The following is a 19,781-nucleotide window of genomic DNA, read 5'->3' as shown; positions in this document are numbered from 1 at the left end:
TGGAGGAGCTCTGTATGTGGCCTATGACTCTGGGCTGCTGGGAGGAGGCCAGCAGGGAGCTGAGGTTCTGGAAAAGGCCAAAGCCGCCATACCACCCGCGATACAGGAATGGATGAAGTATTTTGGGGTTGAGGTAGATACAAAAAAATAATAACTATCACCATATGATTGTGATGGGTCCCAGAAATATAAATACATCCGCTGAGCGTACTGCCTCTGTTTTCTTTATGCTGAGGCCATGTATACACAGGGTGCATATATGAGGCCTGAGAACTATGACTATGGAAAAAAAACAAAACCAAAAAACATGTATGACATGAAACTTTAAATTTCCAAAAAATAGAACTTAAAACTGTCACCAAGACATAACCAGTCAACCCACAGAATCTTTTTTTGTTTGTTTGTTTTTCCCTCGCTATATTTTTCCTGTTTTGTGCAAGTGAACTACTTCACATTGACAACAGGTTTAGCCATTTATTTTACCCTATTCTTCTGTTGGTATGTGTGCATTCTGAGTTTCAGTGAACTTACCTACCTGCCTAATATCCCTTCAAATGTGTGGAACAGTATTAGGGACACACGAATAACATTTATATCGGACCAAGTATGAGTTCTGAGGAGCACCTACTATTGGCTCCTTGCTGATACCGACATTAATACTGAATTTATTCACTTACACAAAGAGGGATCACAGATTGTTCTTTAACATCCCTGCTTATTGTCCTGCAGTTGAAAAATTGACTGCTTTCTTTTGAACAAAATCTGATGAATTTCCCAGAAATTCCCAAAGATTCCCCGTCAATGAATTCCCAGAATGAACAATAAATGGAAACTTCATGAAATCATTAAAAAACAATGGTCCTTAATTGGCTTTCTTATATTTTAATCATTTTTTTTCATTTGAGATTTTGAATAAATAACTTTCTTTTCGCTCTCCATAGACTCAGGTTCCACCATTGCCCAAGATTGAATTCTCTCCTTTGGAAACCTGGAACTCTGGTAAGAATCGAACGCTTATCTGTCAAAGGCAAATCATATAACCTTGATATGATATGATACATATAATCATATAATCACATTGACTTAAAAGGTGTTTTCTGGCGTTCAATACTTGTCTTTCTTATTCTAGGAGTGCGGACGACAATTTCAACTCTGTCAGAAGCCCCCACTAAAGTTGGTGACTACACTAACAAAGGATTGCAGTACCTGAAAGATCTTTCCAAATGATGAGGAACATTCTGAAACCGTCCAATATTTATTAATCATTTTATGCTTTTTGAAAGGGTCTTGGCAATCACAGTTCACCTCTTCAGAAATGGTTGAAACCGATTCAAAAGCTGAACTCTCACCAGAACAGAAGGAGCTATCTCAATTAAAAATATCATTGGTTTAAAGAAAAAAAAAAAAAAAAATTTTTTTTTTTTTATTACAAACTCAAAGCATTTATTTGTTAAGACACTGCCTTGGTTAAGATATCACTTTGTTTTACCAGAAATTAATGTCTCCTGAAATGTGCAATGTGAATAGCAAATTTTAAGTGGCCTGGAAGAGATACTCGACACATAGCCAAGAAACCAAAGCAGCCACTGAGGGATAGATTTAGCAGGAACATGTTCTGTGTTTTATTATCTCCACACCTCATACATTCGCTCTGTTCAGCCCACCATCCCATATCTTTTATAAAGAGAATGTTTTGTTTAGTTTTGTATATATTCAATTTCGACACTTCTGGTTGTAAAATAAATAAATCCTTAACTAGTCCAGCTTTTGTGTGAATTATTCTACATGGATAGACAGAATTAAGCAGGAATAGTAATTTCAGAGAGTTTATATAGAATTGTCATTTCTGCAGTACATTTATGGGAGCCATCCTGGATTCATAATGTTTTTGTCTTGATTGCACTAACTATTCATGGTGATTATGTGATGAGGGTGAAATTAAACACTCGGAGCAAATCAATGTGCAAAAACCTTTATTATTCATGACATAATTTGGAGACAACTTGCCTGTTGATGCTGCTACTTCAGTACGGGGAGGAAAATGTTATGGATGAAGATTGCACAGTTATTTGGATTTCCTTAACGCAAAGTCCCCCACAAATAAGGATGGGTCTTTTTTTTGTATCACTTGCTTTTTAAAATGAAATATTTTTAAACCAAATGTGGGTAGAGCAAACTTCTGATTCCCCTGGTAGACACATCCACTGTTCCAAGGCTGTGATCATTGAAAGGCGTCAATATCTTCCGGTGTCTTAAATTGGTGCATGCACGTTTTTAACAGCCACAAAATAGAAAAGCATGAAACTCACAGCATGAAAACCACAGAATACCTAGAAATCCACTAATTTACTGAGGGATACGCTGAATACCCTGCAGACTTGTGGCGGTGAGTGGTGATGGCATCTACTTCAGGAACTAGGATATGATACATGAAGAGTAAAGTCACAAAGTTCCCTTCAAACAAGTGAAAGTATTACTCCAAATATGCAGACTCTGACCCAAATTTTATTTTTCCATCTATATAATTTCATGATAGTTAAATGATACATTGTAGCTTCCTTTTTTTGTAGTATAAGTTGAGAAAAGCTGGTGAGAAATATTCCCATACATGAGGTTGATCACAACAGGCAACATTACAATATTTTTTTTTTTTTTAGACAAAAAATTACAGATTAGATACTGTAAAAGGTATGAATCGTAACAAATACTTGTTACAAAGTTTCTTCATGCGTGTGGTGTAAAGCATAATCTGCAGCACTGGCTCTAAAAAGCACGTTGGGGCAAACAAGTCAGCGTACCACAACCTAAACACATAGAAACTTTACACAATTTATATTAATATATATATATAAGTGCTCCCTACAATGTCACCAACGATAACACTTAGCAATCAATGACTAAGCATGTTACATTTGTAGATTATGTTCGTACTGCATTCACAGCAAAACATTGCACATCCTCTGATATAGAATAATGGTTGAAACATTTTTAAAATAAACCCTTTTCTCGAGCTGTCCATGAATAAGTGAAGATGAAAGACGCTCAAGTGGCATTTCTCAACTATGTTGTGTAAGGAGACCAAATAGCAGATATATACACAATATTGCAACATGACAAGCCTGAAGGCACTTTATGATTTTTTTTTTTAATGATGACTTTTCTGTAGCTAATGGGTTAATTTAGTGAGCTGCATCTTGGACACACAGGGGATCCGCTGTTACTACGATAGCGATCTAAGAAGAACGTTGGCGCCGATGATGTACGATCTAGAGCAATCATACGGTCATAGATCCTACAATACCTGATGCAGATAAACATGGCAGCAGTGCGCCCCAATTTATTTGATGATTCAATGTTGTTCTGATCCTGCCTTCCGTTACTGCCTTTGATAGCAAGTTACATTCTACCTGCGCAGTCGCAATAAATAAGTTACTGCCTCTAGAGAAGGTGTCGGGGCTGCAGCTCGAGATTATTTTCATATTGGATTAAACGGGATCTTTGTGACCGTTTTACCAGTTTATGCAATTTATTTACACCATAAAATTATTGTAAATTAAGGTAATAAGGTGCAAAATCCCCATCTGAAGTTACGCCCCCCCCACCCCAACAAAAAAAATAAAAACTTGAAATACCTTTACCCAGCAGTCTAAAACATACATTTTCATTTCATAATATGGAACAAACACAGGCATTCACATTCCAGTGAAGCTGTTAAAATAGCACATATTAGAAAATGTTACACTATACACCAGATAACAGAATACTCAATTGCTGAAATTGAATTTCACTCATTGTCTTTGTGGATAGTTTGAAAATCGATTATTCTATTAATTGTTTCACCCCTTGCGTGCAATAATAACGTTTTATCTCTGGTAGTTCTTAGCTTAGGTAGGTGCAACCTGGCCTCAAAAGAGCCGTCTAGTTTCGTCTTGATTTAGATCCAATAGAGGAATGATTGTCCATGGAGTTACGTGTGTAGAAAATAAATAAAAAGGAACCGCCACACATAAACCAAACCCAGATTGTGAGCGCAGGAGCAACATAGCATTTCATTTGAACTGGAGGGTTTCCTGGTCCCGAACGTTCAGCTTATCACACATTGACACAAGCAACGAGAAAATGACTTCAAAAAGGCTAATTTGCATAACTTCAAATTATACTATTATGTTACACTTTGTAATTATATTTTGGGATGCCATCAAATCTCATTGTTCAAGGCGGCCAAATTAAGTCTGTTTTGGGCCAATGGGCCAATGGATGTCATAAGTGTAGCTCGTAGCGGTTGGTAACACTGGTAAATATGAAGTATCGACAGCTCACCTGTCATGACACCAGACGGCTTTCTCTAACCAAATGAGCGTATCCCGAAATAATCCTCGATTACCTCTCCATTATTTCACAGCTGATACCACTTCAGAGTCCTGAACCTTCGGTATAAAATCAATGCACACCGCTTGGAGATTGATGGAACGTAATGATTGACGTACAATTCAGAATGCATAAAAACAACAAAAAATTAAAATGACTTACTTCTTTGCATCTGGCATATGCTCAAAATGGCTCTCGTGGTGAGTTTTTATAGCACAACAACCTCCAGTGACAGTACCATCAATTCATTCAATTTGGTATCGGAGTAATATCGTATCCCTTACTTCGAAATAACAATGAGTGAGGGGAGGAGGAAGAGGGGGAGGGGAGTGGCGGGAGATAAAGTGTCCGTCTTTCCCTTAGGTGGTCTTGACCAGGTCGTAGACGTGGATGTGAAAGTCATCATCGTACTTGATGTAGTAGACGGAGGGCTTGGCGGGGACCTGGTAGATCACCAGCCCCGTCCTCTTCACGCCCTTGTCGGTGACGTACTCCACCTGCTTCCCCACCAGACTCTCTGTCTCCTCCCCCGGTTTCCGGTCTGCCGGCAGCAGGTGCTTGTTTTCTGGAGAGAGGGAGAATAAGTTCTATGTTAGATGTCACTTCTTTGGTTTTAATATGAGACGAGATACGATCAAACTTTATTCTTCCTTGTGGGGCAATTCAGACACAGTGCAAGTCAAGAAAGAGCGAAGAAGTAATAAGTAGTAAGACGGAAAAAATAAATATGTACACATCTATATATTATATGACAGTCTATAATACTTCAAGGGTATGCAAATAGAATATAGATGCTGATTACATTACTGATGCTACATATTAATCCCTCACATATTTGTCCAGAGTAAACATGAGCTGAGATAGGATGCATTTTCACTTTTTAATCACAAAATCCCAGTAAGAGCTCAAAATCTTCCCATCAACTGATTCCGTATCGCATCTGTGAGGAGTTTCAGTGAACATGCTGTAGATTGCCGTGTCATTTTGCCTTTTTGCAAATTACATTCAAATGAAGAGTAAATGATTGGTATTAAAGGCTCTTGAACTCACGTGGTCTTTGAGCCAATAAACGACTAAGTTAAACGATAGATAAAGTTGGACTTTTGACCAAAATAAAATACTTCTTTAATAAACAAATTGTCAGTAATGGCCAATATATATTTATTTATGTTTCTGTATTATTTTAAGCCATTTGAATTATTCCTATCACCGCAGTTCCTGGTTAGGTGTGTTCCTTATTATTTTGTTTGAAATAATCAAGTGATACACACTGAGACAACAGATTAGCGTCAGACGAGCCCAAACACCCAGTGCAATGCAACTCCTCCACCCCCTGTTGTCACGGCAACGTTATCCAAGCCTGTTGTGCACACTTGCACAACTGACAATAACTGATGTCCTAATAGGACTGTATCTGCTCCAACTAAAATAGAACAAATTAAAATAGTGAAACGGTATTTCTTAGATGTTTCTATTAATGTCCTTTTTGAGCTTCTGTGTGTATTTAAAATTTAAATTATAAATGAAACATTGTTTTATTCTTCATCAGCTTAGGCTCAGCTACCTACTAGAAAAAGGCCATTCTAATCGGTCATGTCACTTAAAATTGCTTCCTGAGCAGGAAGCATCCTTGAAAATGAGATAGACATAGCCACGACACGAAGCCCAGATCTCTTGAGCAAACACACCCGCTCAAATCCCAACTGAGAGCGCAGAAAATAAAACGATTTCAAAGCCCAATACGACGGATCCACCAGAATCCGAACACATTCATTCGCTGCCCAACAACGTGCTCACCGATGTTCCCTGAAAGTTGCTTGGATTTTGGGCCAGCATAAAAAAAAACAGACATTTACTGACGGAGAGGTTGTGCAAGGAGTGCATGAGTGCGGGAGCTGAAACCTTATTTGAGGGAAAACCAACAGAAGAGTTCTGTGAACAAACAAAGCAAATACCTACGTCGGCATCATCCGCCACAAAGAAAGCTGAAATGTTCGCCCAGGATGTGCTCGCACAACTGGATGAAGCGATTCACAAGGCTCCGCTCTGTGTAGGCTTAGCTGTAGAGGAGTCCACTGATGTGTCTGACAATGCTCAGCTGTTAGTTTATGGAAGGTTCTTCAACAAGGAGAAGAAGGAGTTCTGTGAAGAACCCCTTCCACCCCACCAGTACAAGAGGAGAGGACGTCTACCTGGGCATAAAGGAGATGCTTGCCAACAGGGGAATAAGAGCCCAGACAGGTGGTTTCAATAACCACAGATGGAGCCCCTGCCGTGGTACGGAGAGAGAGAAAGGAGCCGTGGCAACCCTGAGCTCATCTCTGAGCATTGCATTATTCATCCATCGCTCCTGTGCCCACCCTGTCAGGCGGGCATGCTGAAGCGATGACCACAACACTCGGAGAATTCCTAGAAGTGGACGCTAACTGATGACTGATGATGGCTGATGACCGTCTGCCGCGCAACAACATCAGACGGCTCAGCAAAGGCAAGGTGTCGGAGCGCTTCTGGTCCATCCGAAGGGAAATCGCAGCTTTCTTGGCACCGCTGAAGAGCCAAAGGCAACACAATGTTCTCTCTTTTTAGGAGGCGTTCAAGGTAGACCTGCAGGGAGACGGTGCACACTTCCCAACAGTGCAGGAACAGGTTCGAGGCGAGAGAGTGGTATCTGCTTTTGTAGACTTTGTTGACAAGCTGATTGTAAACTTCAGCAAACATTGACAGCTTCAGCCTTGGACAGCAGCTCACCTTGTTCATTTGGAACCCATTCCTCTTCAAGGATATCAGGGGGTTCTCAAAGGAAGTCACACGGCCCTTCAAGTGGGCAAACGCTGGGCCTCTCCAAATGCGACGGGTTGATCTCCAATCAAATATGGCCCTGAAAGAGCATTTTGGAGGAACTGACCCTGTCCCTTTCTGGCTCCATGGAGTCTCAGAGACGGCTCTCAGGTCTGAGGAAAGTAGCCCGGTACATATGCACCATGTCCGGCTCCACATACAGCCGTGAGGCAGCTTTCTCCACAAATGAACATTATTAAAACCAAATATAGTTCCAGGCTCACCAATGAGCACCTACACATGTGCATGGGAACGACCCTGACACCATTCCAGCCCAGATTTTAAATCCTGGCAGGGCGAGCTAGAGCTCACTTTTCTCACTGAACAAGAGAAAGTGGCAGAGGGTGATTTAAGAGGGAAGGAAAGGGAAAAATGTTAAGGCTGTTAAATTGTTAGGATTGTTTATTTGAAATTTTTAGATAAGTTAGTTAGTTGTTTAGTTAGTTAGCTAGATTAGTTAAGGTGTGAAATGGCGTTAACAAAAACAAAGGGGAAGGTAAACTCAAGCTGCACTTTTTTTTTTTTATTGAAGCAATTTATTTTAAGATGCACATCTTTGAAAAGCTCTGTAATGTATTTTATTTTTAAATGCAGCCCTTATTTTATTTGAAATGAGGAGGACATTTATTTATTATAAGAGTACTTATTATTTATACTCCCTCCAGTTCAATGTGAGAACTGGTAATAAATATTGTTGAAATATTATTGAAATGTACTTTATTTGATTTGACAATGGGTTGTTGACTGCATGCATACGTTGATACAACTACAAGGCTACACCATAGAGCACTGAATCATAAAGCAGGTTAGACATTATGATGTTCTGGACTTGAGGTGATGAAATGTTCTCTAACTGGACTCCTTGAATTTTAATTGAATAGCCCTGGTCAATACCATCACATGCAAAACGGTTCTGTGGCATCTGATACCACATTGTGATCACAATTTACCCCTTTGGCATCATTAAAGGTGTGTACCGTGAGGGTAAATGTGCCATGTCATTTTATTTTTGTAAACATTTCAATATTATATTTTTTAACACATAGCTGTTATTATAAGTTCATGACCTTAAATGAGAGTATTTCCTGTGCAAAGAGAATGGAATGGAAGTAAAGACACTGGTGTCCGCGGTTATTGAAAAGTTAAAAATAAAGGGTCCATTTCGGGCTGGGTGACCATTTCATCCCGGTTGCCATGGATACCTGCTTCGGGCAGAATCCTAAGGTCTCCGTCGGCGTAGTCGTCCCACAGCTGGTACATGTAGAGCACTGGGTCCTTCTCGTAGGTGATGTAGTACCAGTTGGTCATGATGGGCGCTCTGGACAGCACCATGCCCCTCCACTCGTTCTTCTCTCCGTCCTCTTTCTCAAAGAGATGCTCCACCGCTTTGCCCACCAGCTCCTCTGCCCCATGCGGGACCTTGATCTTGTTGTTTACTGGAAAACGAGAAAAAAAAACAACACACAGTGTCATGTGAAAGATGGAGATAGGGGAAATAATAAATGATAAGATAAAGGAAATAAGACTTTGCCCTCGACAGTGGTACCCACACCTGTGTTAAAAAGTCAATGGTCATAGATTTTTAAATGACTGCCATTCCCACTAAAACATATTATCATAGCAGCCCAAATAATAAATAAATATTACATAATCCCCCAATAACAATTATTTGAGTTGGATTGTATGTTTCCATCCAAATTTTAGTGGAATTTGAAACAAAGTTAGAAATGTTGCAATCAATAGAATGTGAGGGTTGAGGAAAGTTAACTCTCTAGCCAATTTTTCGGGTTCCAATCGTCAATGTCAACAAACGGCTTTTCTGCAAATAGGTAGACATGCATGCATTATTACAAGTTGTATTATAAGCTGCCAACATAGTGGAATAAAATTAACAAAATAAATAGATGACTGAATTGTTCATCACAATTATTCATATGACAATTAATCATCAACTACAATTTCATACTTGTGATAAATACGTGGTCACCATCTTAGGCGACAACTGACCTCGGAGCAAATGTCATTGACGCCGAATATAAGTCAAGGTGTTTTTTCCTGAACAAACCAAGGAGACTGGATGTAAAAACCAGTTTCATTGAGTCTGCGTTAACCTTCAGTTTAACAGCTCGGTGCTCTCAGCAACATCTGGAAGATGAAGCTGGAGAGGGTGATATTGCAGAGCAATACAATTATTAGAAAACCGCAAAAGACCAGAAGGGGCATTATGAGAAGCACAAAAAAAGAAAAATGCATCATGAATCTTCCCACAAATCCCTAAAATAATCACTATGAGACTCAGCCATCAGGGTGAAGTTTCAAGTCTGTACCGCTTACACCTTAAAGGTCCCTTAAGCGCTTTGTGTCAACATGTGTGAGAATGTTAAAGAACACAAATGTATCTTTCTAACCAGCAATACTGAGTTGTGGGTCATTTATGCTGCTTTAAAAATTATCAAAAATAATCTGTCTATATCTAATCAAATCCCTTTCAAATGAAATTGCATTTACACATTTACTCCTACAGTTCAAACATAAGGTTTGGTTTTGGCTAGGTAATTTGTGACTTATATTGTAATAACATGGTAATAATTTACACCACCATACTATTGTATACATACTTATTCATCCTGTACAGCAATTTCACTAATATAACAATATTTAGTTTCATAGCCACCGCTGAAACGAGCAACCATACTGCCGTGTAGCCCCTGCCAGAGCCTTTTCATTTATCCATCTATGTGCACAGAACACAATCAGTATATTCAGTATATTTAGGCTGCTAAGCTTCTTATGCTACTTCTCTGCCTATACAACAATGCACCCATAACAAGACAAATTCCATATATTTATATATATATATATATATATATATATATATATATATATATATATATATATATATATATATATATGAGAATATTGATGCAATTTTTCGATAACAATAATAACAAAATATGGGATTTCGATACCCAGCCTAACAAAGTAGACAAAGTAACAATTCGAAAAAAATGATCTTCCTCTAAACTTATCTTGGTGTTCATCACTCACCCAAGTGAGGGTTTGATTAAAAAAAAAGAATGATAAAATTGGTATCGTGGTTCCACCCACCGACTTTTTCCGTGAGCACCTGCAAGTTGGACACCCTCTCGTCCTTGAAAAGCTCGATGCCGTAGACGCAGTCAAAGCCATCGTACTTGACCATGAAGAGCGATGGGTTGACGGTGAGCCGGTCCAGCACTGTGCCCATCCATTTGCTCTGGTTCCCCTTCTCACGCCAGTTGTGCTGGATACGGACTCCCAGGATGCAGTTGGGGTCAGGGGTCAGCGTGTCACTCAGTTCGCCGCTACTCCGCTTCCTGGTTCAATGAGATGGGACAGTCGTGCACTGTACATTACATGAGTAGGCAAAGGAAAGGTTCAAGGAAAAGTATTGACTTTGCGTAGACACAACTGCTAAATCAAATATTATGTGTAATAATTATAAAAATAATAATAAAAATAAATATAGCTTCAGGCAGCGATAGACGGGGTCCAATTTGGTTGCGTTGGGTGCGTTTTACAGTTTCCGCAGCATGGGCTCCCCCCATTCTGCTGTCTCCTAGTTGCTCATTTTGCGGAGCAACCACTATGTGTCCATGTTTGCCTGTAAATCAGAACTTCTCATTGATAGATTCACCATGTCATCTTTGGAAATCAAACTGCACTCTCAGTGACGGGTACCTAATTTATTTGTTGAGTTTTTTCCTTGGATTACATTTTCAGTAAGTTACATTTCCATGAAATACAAAAAACGTTGTGGGATTTCTGTGCGTAATTACCGTTGGCTTCTATTTTTCCGACACCTCGCTGAATCTTGAACGCATCACTGAGTTGCACATTTCAGTGTTTGAGGGACGCGCTGACGACATTTTAAGATTATTGTTGGTGTTTTTTTTCCATTTATCCAGCAAATTTATGTGGACCGCGGATTGAAAATATCAATCTAACAGATCTACTGACATCTCCCAGGTAAGAAGCTATATAAATATACACGTAAATTGATAGTTTGGTAACTTCTAAAGACTACAGAGTTATCGATGTTACCCAATGACCACGGTCCAACTGGACACTCTCAATCGGAATCTGTACATTTATAGTAAATAAAGTGATGATGTTATAAGCGTCTTACTGTAAATCTCATCTCATTCATTTTAGATGTGTGACATGTCAGTTAACCAGACCACCTGAATATTTCGGGTCAAAGTTGTTCGGTTTTTCACTAATATCTGCTCCATATGTGGATTGATTCGGATAAAATTTGAACCACGAGACATGGCGGTTTAGGGAGCGACGGGCTGGACCCCTAATAATAATAATAATAATAATAACAATAATAATAATAATAAAAACAACTGCAATAATACAGTTTAAAGTGCCTGGTTTATGTATACATTTTAATACTGCTTCTCAGCCTCTATGTGTATCTGACTTAAGTTTACATTTAACTGAAATACAAATGAAGCCAATCTAACACACTTTAACTATGCTTCATTATTAAGAATACATTAATAACAATACTGTTGATTGTTGGGAATGCTCCCACTTACTTAAATGCTCTTGTAAGAGTACATGTTATCCCCCGGATGCTGCACTCGTCAAATGAGCGTCGCCTGGCTCTGCCGGCCGTACAACCACGGCAATCCAGGTTATTCTCATTTGTAGTTCCACGTTGGTGGAACGAGCTGCCAAAAACGACCAGAGCAGGGACCTCCCTCTCTGTCTTTAAGAAGCACTTGAAGACCCAGCTCTTCAGAGAGCACCTCCTCTCCTAACTTACAATTACTTAGCACTACCTAGCAGTATTTATTTATTGTTACACTAATGTCTCTGTCGCAATGTAGCTTGAATGTTATTCTCCCTTGTAAGTCGCTTTGGATAAAAGCGTCTGCGAAATGACTAAATGTAAATGTGAAAAGAAAATACTTATTACTAAATAAAATACTTATTTTTCAATGTGCTGCTATGTAGGCTTATTATCATTGCTTCTCTTGAGTTTTTCGATAAAGGTCACCAGGATTTTTTCCTTTTTTTTTTTTTTTAAACAGCAGGAAAGTGTGATCTTTTTGTTTAAGATGGATGATTAGTCACATTATCATTATATGTTTGTTACTGTGGGCTAGATGTATGTTAGAATACATGGTTGCCCTTAGCATACATTTAAAACTGTCAGCTAGATCCAGCTTTAGAATAACCACACATCAGCCATCATCTGTCATCACCTTCTGTGTCCTGCTGTGCAAAGAAATGTGAATATACAAATAAACAGCTGGATGGTGGATGGACAATGGCCACATGTTTCTACATACCTGCCCCTTTTCTTGGACATGCCTCCAGAAAATCAAAGGCTACTGGACGAGAGAGAGAAATGGGAAATGTTCACTTATTACTGGAATAAATGAGAGAAGCTGTCACATATTAGACACAAGCTGCAGGCCTGCACGACACACAGAAGGCCTAACTCCATCTGAGAGGCGCTGGAGCGGGCTGGCCGATTGACAGCTCCAGCAGCCAATAGGAGCTCAGCGTGACGGAACAACTTCCTGGCGAGATTCATATGCTGCGTTCCGTTGAACTCAGAACTCTGGAAATTCCATTCTCCGACAAGGAAATGTGGGGTGCGGGGAGCGGCCACTAAGTTCAAGTCAAAGGTTCGGATGGACGGCGCCGGCCCCGTGTTTACCCAGGTAACAGATCGGACGTTGTGGCAATATGACGGTCCACACTTGTTTTTTAAACTTGAAAACACGTCGGACTTGGCTCCGAACTACTCCGTAGTTAATAATGTATGTTTTGTAGCCTGTGTAATTCCCAAGCTTGCCAAACAGACGCATTTACCGCGGGTCGAGCCGAGGCAGTGGAACGTCGTTTAGTGCGGATGTGGGGGTGGTGGGGGCTACTGAGCGGGAATTACCGATTTCCGAGCTTCCGGGAATGCAGCATTAAAACTACAGTTCTATGGAGGTCACTGTTTGTGATACAGTAAAAGCAACGCTGCCTGGCGTCGGTCACTTACACCGATTCGATTACGCGTGAAATCAAGAAGTCGTGCGCAAGCATGGGATTCGGAATAAAGCAAAACGATTAAAAAAAAAAAGAGACAAACAAAAAACAACGACTGTGTAAGAACTTCAGGAGAATACGTCAGCCATCTGTAGCTGGGGAAATAAATAAATAAATGACAGACTGTAGCCGGTTAGATTTGCCGCAGCTATTGTCTTGCCAGAGGTAAAGCAAGAATTGAACCCACCGCCCGCCTGCCCTGCACTGACAACACACCGCTGGCAATAGGTTTGATCAACAATCAATAATTCCAATCCGTCCGTGCTGTAGCTCGATGCAGATGTTAACAAAAGTAGAAGCCGCTATAACAGTTTTTTTGCTGCTCCATGCACACACACACACACACACACACACACACACACACACACACACACACACAGCGACCCGGAGTCCAGACGTTAGTTGTTGTTGTTGTTGTTTTTTTTACCTTTACGCAGATTTCATATCAGTCAGTTTGGTGGCTCTTGCAGAGAATGCAGCCGCACGCACGCACGCACGCTCTCACTCACTCTCTCACACACACACATACACACACACACACACACGCACACACACACGCACACACACATACAACCCGCCCATGCAACCGCAAAACCTCGCGAAACTGGAAATGGGAGGACAACGTGGAAAAACTACAACTCCCATGAAGGCTGCTCACTGCAGCCAAGGGGCATCGACTCGCAATGTATGCTGGGGAAGAGAAGTGAAACTACATTGCATGGTGGGGGACGGGGCTGCCCCAACTTTGTCCGGCAATGAAGTCCCCATTGGCGGACTAGATGCTGGCTCAGGATCCCCTCCCTGCCTCTATACTGGCCTGTGGTATTACATTTATACTTACATGCGTTTTTGTTGTGATAACGCCACTATATGTGTAATATATATGTGCCTGTGTATGTGTGTAAAAATATCTATTAAATTATATACAGAATTGTATATATAGTTCTTTTTTCTTCTTCTTTTTTTCACAAAATGGCATATTCTGAATGTTAATGTATTTCACACATTGTTTCACAAAAAAAAAACAACAACAAAGGAACAACAACAAAAAACGTATAAAATCAAATGTACATTAAATCATTTAGTTGGGGAGCCCTGCAATCCCCTCGATGCCCCCCAGGGGGGGACTGAGGACCCAGACCCCAATTCGTGCGTCATCCAGACAGTCGACCAGTCATCAAGATTCAACATTCAAGAGAATCTAAAGTGAACAGCAGCAAAAATCTAATTTATCGTCCGTCATGCATGTTATATGACACTTGTTTTAACTGGAGGTAAACACAGTTCATTAAGATGCAATTTTATTTCTCACATTTTTTTTTTTTTTTTGTTTGTTTGAACCTTCGATGAATCTGCTTGCCACCCTGTCCTGATATAGAAATATATCAAACAACAACGGAATCAAGTGAAACACAAGCACACAGTTTGCCAATTTCCGAAATGATGATGATTTTAGCTGTGAAAAACAGTGGGAAATAGGCGCCTTTAAATCGACCAGTACTTGTGTGTGCACAGCAGGTGGCAGTGAAGTCTAAGAAAGCGTTGACCTCTGGAACAAACCCACTTAAAAGGGTGAAAAACCTGGAAGGAACCTTAAAACGATCCAACAGGCCCACACATACTGTCTCTATATTCTGATTCTGAAAAGATTCAAGATTCAAGATTTTTATTCGTCACATACATACACATACTTTCATACATATATGCAGTGAAAGGTAATGCAACGCACCCGGTGATAACACACAATATGTCCTAGGAAAAAAAATACTTATTTCTAATAGACCGACTGACTGACTCCTAAAGCGACGTTATACATTGATAATTACTTGTGTGTGTACGGGCCCATTGCATTTTTCTAGCCTTTAATCTCCTTAACGAGTTTCCTTACAACGCTTTGAGAGAAGACAAAAACATTCACGTTGTAATTCCGACCTTATGCGTGGTTCCTAACTCTGGGAAAGAGAGACTTTAGGTCCTTTTCAAATGTGATTTTAGTGCTTAACAATGTTTATGCTTTTTTTTTTTTCTTTTTTTTTTTTTTACTTTGTATGCGTACAAAGTTATAAATAGATAAATCAAATTAAAACAAAATATTTGATGAATTTATATTTAATCAAACTAATTGAGAAGCAATGACAAACAATCATTAAATCATCAAAAATAGCTCAGTTAAGGAATTCCTGGAATTTTAGACGATGATCCCTTTACATATGCTGTATATTATTCTAATAATGAGTTTGTGAATAAAGTGAAACAATTTGCTTTAAATGCAGTTTATTGTATATTGCGAGCATACAGTGACGGAAGTTGTCAGACTCTTAACTCTAAATCTATATATATATATTTTTTTAAATTGAAAACAAATTCTTCTAACAAACCCCTTTCCTGAGAATCCCATTGATCCAGGGAAGAAACATTGATATATCTGTATAGACGTTAGGTACATTAGATCGTTTTGAGTAGTCACAGTCCCTATTGAAGTTAAAAGACACAATGCCAACGGCTATCTCGTTGCACACCAGTGGACCACCAGAATCACCCTGTGAGAAAACAAGAACAGAGTGTTAGTTCCATGATGGATGTTCATATATTATATGATCTGCATAGCCCTACATAATAAGCATAGGTTTGCTATTTCCCAACACATTAATACGTTGGCTCCCGTCATTTTGAACTGTTCATAGCAACAACCTCGCTGAAAGCTTTTCTATTGAGAAACGTACCGATCTGCTGCAGCTTCTCGCTGTAAACAGTTATGAATGATGGAAACCTACGTTTTATAAAGGCCTGGCTTGAAAACCTATGCTCTATTTGCAAAAAAGTTGACCATTTAAATGAAAAGAGGAGGAGGAGGCACCTGACAAAATCCTTTGTCTGTTTTGTCTCCACCAGCACAGAGAATCTTGGCGGGTAAAGAGTACTTCCAACGCTGCTGACACTTCTTCAGGTTGTCAGTCGTAACGTTGACCTTTCGCAGCTCGTCTTGAGCTGTACCGTTGGTTTTGATGTATCCCCATCCGGCCACCAGACACTCTGTGTTCGCTTTAACAAAGCCTTTCCGCTTTGGAAGTAAAACTGGTGTCACTTTTGCTGGTCCTGACAGCTGGAAAAAAAAAACCCCCAAAAAACACAAATGAATTAAATATTGTGAGGGTTCCATTTCTAAAGCCCGTATTCAGAGAAGTGTAGATGGATCTCCAACTCCTAATGAATAAGCCAGTGAATACAATGACAATAAAATGGACATCTTCTTACTTTGAGAAGCATGATATCATTCCCAAGCAAAACAGTTTTGAAATCTGGGTGTTTGCATTTCTTTACTACTTTGTGCGTCTTTCGTTTCCTGTCGGCTTTACGGATGTTATTGGTTCCAAGAACGACAGTCATTTTGTAAGTCTTCCTGTGTGAAGCAATGAAATGTTGTCAACAGTTATTATAATCAGAAATTTGACTCTTTAAAAATGTAAATTATCCACTACTTTACTATTTTCTTCGCCACCAATCGATAAGCACGGAATCTGGTGTTTCACTGTACTGGGTTACTGCAATACGTACTGCATACTGTATCACTGTTTTGGGTAACTGCATACTGTACTGCATACTGTATCACTGTTTTGGGTTACTGCATACTGTACTGCATACTGTATCATTGTTTTGGGTTACTGCATACTGTACTGCATACTGTATCATTGTTTTGGGTTACTGCATACTGTACTGCATACTGTATCACTTCACTGGGTTACTGCATGCTGTACTGCATACTGTGTCAAGATCAAGATTCAATATTCAAGAGGTTTATTCGTCACATACATATACATACTGTACTTTCATACATATATGCACTGAAATGTCATTACACGCAATATGTCCTAGACTGAACACAGTAGCTACCTAAGAAATCATTAAGTATCACTGTACTGGATTACTGCATACTGTGCTGTATTGCTGTTCTGTTGGGTGTTACTGTATTGCTGTGCCGTACTGTTGTATACTGTTCCTCCAGACACACTTTATTCACATGCACTTTACTGCACATATCTGTATATACAAATAGCCTATCCCATATACATAACTCTATTCCCTTTACTTCTATTTTGTTCCCCCACTCTTTTGGAGTCTTATTTTATTTAAATTTTATTTAATTTATATTATTCTATTCACTAACTGCATTACGTTTTAAGAATCAGTTAGTTTCAGTTAGTTAGCTAGGTAGGAATTAGGTTAGCTATTATGTTCGGTTTAGAAACTATTGTGCATAATCACTGGGTGCATTTCAAAGACATTTCACTACATATACAGTATGTATGAACGTATGTTTATGTATGTGACAAATAAAACTCTTGAATCTTTCATCTTGAATCGCACAAACTCAAATTAACTCCAGCGTACCATGCAAGGCCATTACATATACTCAAGAGTTAAAGTAACAATAAAAGAAAAATAACAGGCCACCACGGACTATGAACGCTGAACACAAGCTGGAGTGTAGGCAGGTCTGAAAGTTTTTGAATCCCAGATCTCTGCTGTTGGCCTTCATATTTCACAGTGAAATAAATATGAAATTAAATTGAGACCGAGCTTACTTACTTTACGTCGCAGTGTGCAGCAGTCAGTACAAAGTCATTGCTGATGACAAATCCTCCGCATCTATGTTTTCCATTTACTTGCAGGGACGCCATGTACGGCAATGAATCAGGCTTGGCTTTTTCCCCGTTGATGATTTCATTTCCGAATGCTGAAAATAGAAAAAAAAGGGAGGAATCCATAGAGTTTCATTCTTTGTTTTGTATGACCTAAAATGCTAGTAAGTATATATAATATATTTTATTATTTCATGTAGAATATTTTTAAACCTAGGTGTCCGACACAGGCCAGCAGGACGACAAGGAGCAGTTTGTCTTTGTAGAGAATCATCGTGTTGGGACGACACTTTGGGGAGGGATCAGACCCTTATAAGCACTGACGTTGACCTTTACTCAGAAATTTGGTCTCTCTCGAAGTGCGGCGGTTACCATAAACTCCCTCCTCATTGTTGTTTTTACCATCAAGTCGTGGTCTGTTGAGTTGTGTTGGACACAATGGCTAATATGTGTGTGTCTTGCACGCCGCAACAAACAGGAAACCACCGCGGTTCGCAATTTGCTGCGTTCCATTGCTGTCGTCTTTCTCCCATGAGTGCACACGAAGGGCCAAGTCTGAATTTCGGCGGAAACCATCACTCGAGTTTGCCGAAATGAGGAAGCCGACGGCGGCGCACCACAGAACATGGTTCCTTTCTGCGTGGGTTTTTATCTGAAAACACGTCTCACTTCGACCTGAACTACGCTTGAGTTTTATGCTCTGTTGCCGTACGTTTTGTAGCTTGCAGAACGCACAAGCTTTGCCAAACAACCTCAAATTTGCTGCAGGCGTCCATGTTTCCCCAAACTGAGCTCAGAAGTGGGAACAAGCGACAGTTGAAAGTTGTCATTTTGCTTTTTTAAAGCCATAGTAAATTCCTCACATTTTGTGACAGGGTCAGGGCAGGTGCTTGATGGTGCAAAAACTGCATTCTACGGTTACGCCCACTCTCTGTTCTAATTCTTGAAAAATGCTCTTTTCTTGCAGCGCGTACAGCATTGTTATATGCAAATAAAGATTCTTCATAAATGCTACGATGGAACTGTAGTCCACATTTTCTCCATTTCCTTTCAGCTGCTCCACATGATCTCTTGAGCTCCCACACAGAGCTATTTGTCCATGGTGATCATTTCTCTCGGTTTCACCTTGAGTGGGACCATTTCTTCAGTGTATTAATCAGATTGATATTGAAAGCATCAACCACTTGATGCACTGGGCAGTTTCGATGACAAGAGTCCAGTTCCTTTACAAGCTCCGAGAACTTCAGTTCTGCTGTTGCATCTGGGATTTTGGAGCTACAGTCATGTTGCTGGTTCCAATCAAATGGGCATCAAGGAATATACGATAGTGGTCAGAACATTGATATTAGACCACATTGCTGTAACTATGTTGTAACCCTAACCTCCGAGATAGAAGTTCTATTTTTGGAGTATGCATGTGGAATAGAATAGAATAGAATAGAATAGAATAGATTGTATCCTAGTCTTGAAGTGGTCATTTGATGGACACATGAGTTGTGTTGATATTTTCCTCTAGAGTTTCTGTTCTGTAAAATCAAGTTTATTGTAAAGAATAAGGTTGACAGAATTAAAAAAAAAAAAGATCTGTTTGTCAGTGACCTCACATAATGTGAGGTTACCTTCAAAGTGTAATAAGGCCTGAACCCAATTTTGAGTGATGAGGAATACACATCAAATGAGCAGAGTGAGTGCATCTTCAAAACAGGAAACTTTAAACAGAACAGAAGAGCCACAGTTTCTGATCCCTGTTTCAACATTGACAAAGAGCAAAAAACAATGGCTTAATTACCACTGGTACCTTGAATAGTTTAAATATATTTTCTTTTATATGTATTT

At 39.6% G+C, this 19,781-nt stretch overlaps 3 protein-coding genes across 5 annotated transcripts in view; 1 reads left to right on the top strand and 2 right to left on the bottom strand.

Annotated features, from left to right (window-relative positions):
• micos13 (mitochondrial contact site and cristae organizing system subunit 13) overlaps positions 1-1,763 on the top strand; it is a 2,428-nt gene extending 665 nt beyond the window's left edge. Inside the window, exons 2-4 of the mRNA XM_080001260.1 lie at positions 1-133; positions 942-999; positions 1,130-1,763. The exon at positions 1-133 is cut by the window's left edge and continues 24 nt beyond it. Coding sequence (XP_079857386.1) covers positions 1-133; positions 942-999; positions 1,130-1,227 — 289 coding nt within the window. The 3' untranslated portion in view covers positions 1,228-1,763. The remainder of the gene's footprint in view (positions 134-941; positions 1,000-1,129) is intronic.
• A 1,865-nt stretch (positions 1,764-3,628) lies between these two features.
• LOC307230306 (spindlin-Z) lies at positions 3,629-13,883 on the bottom strand. Of its 3 annotated transcripts, none has more exons than XM_080000596.1 (5): positions 13,733-13,883; positions 12,552-12,593; positions 10,315-10,562; positions 8,409-8,642; positions 3,629-4,933 (listed from the first exon to the last, which is right to left on the bottom strand). In XM_080000596.1, exons 2-5 carry the CDS (start codon positions 12,569-12,571, stop codon positions 4,728-4,730), a joined length of 708 nt encoding a protein of 235 aa, XP_079856722.1. In that variant the 5' UTR covers positions 12,572-12,593; positions 13,733-13,883; the 3' UTR covers positions 3,629-4,727. The 3 variants fall into 3 exon arrangements, with proteins under 3 accessions (XP_079856722.1, XP_079856723.1, XP_079856724.1); XM_080000597.1 differs by having other exon boundaries at positions 12,552-12,590; XM_080000598.1 differs by lacking the exon at positions 13,733-13,883 and adding an exon at positions 13,522-13,615.
• A 1,646-nt stretch (positions 13,884-15,529) lies between these two features.
• LOC307240859 (duodenase-1-like) lies at positions 15,530-18,026 on the bottom strand. The gene is made up of 4 exons (XM_080014751.1): positions 17,893-18,026; positions 16,561-16,705; positions 16,163-16,408; positions 15,530-15,845 (listed from the first exon to the last, which is right to left on the bottom strand). Exons 1-4 carry the CDS (start codon positions 17,982-17,984, stop codon positions 15,675-15,677), a joined length of 654 nt encoding a protein of 217 aa, XP_079870877.1. The 5' UTR covers positions 17,985-18,026; the 3' UTR covers positions 15,530-15,674.
• Positions 18,027-19,781: the final 1,755 nt, after the last annotated feature.

Source organism: Zeus faber (assembly GCF_960531495.2).
Source record: "Zeus faber genome assembly, chromosome: 1".
Taxonomy (NCBI): domain Eukaryota; kingdom Metazoa; phylum Chordata; class Actinopteri; order Zeiformes; family Zeidae; genus Zeus; species Zeus faber.
This window is presented reverse-complemented; position numbering and strand designations above follow the sequence as displayed.

Coding starts and splice junctions, on each gene's coding strand:
- LOC307230306 (XM_080000596.1), bottom strand. CDS start 12,571: ATGTCCAAGAAAAGGGGCAG. Junction 10,563..12,551: donor ATGTCCAAGAAAAGGGGCAG/GTATGTAGAAAC, acceptor TCATTGAACCAG/GAAGCGGAGTAGCGGCGAAC. Junction 8,643..10,314: donor GGTGCTCACGGAAAAAGTCG/GTGGGTGGAACC, acceptor CTCGTTTTCCAG/TAAACAACAAGATCAAGGTC.
- LOC307240859 (XM_080014751.1), bottom strand. CDS start 17,984: ATGGCGTCCCTGCAAGTAAATGGAAAACATAGATGCGGAGGATTTGTC. Junction 16,706..17,892: donor GCTGCACACTGCGACGTAAA/GTAAGTAAGCTC, acceptor TGCTTCACACAG/GAAGACTTACAAAATGACTG. Junction 15,846..16,162: donor CAGACAAAGGATTTTGTCAG/GTGCCTCCTCCT, acceptor GTTTTCTCACAG/GGTGATTCTGGTGGTCCACT.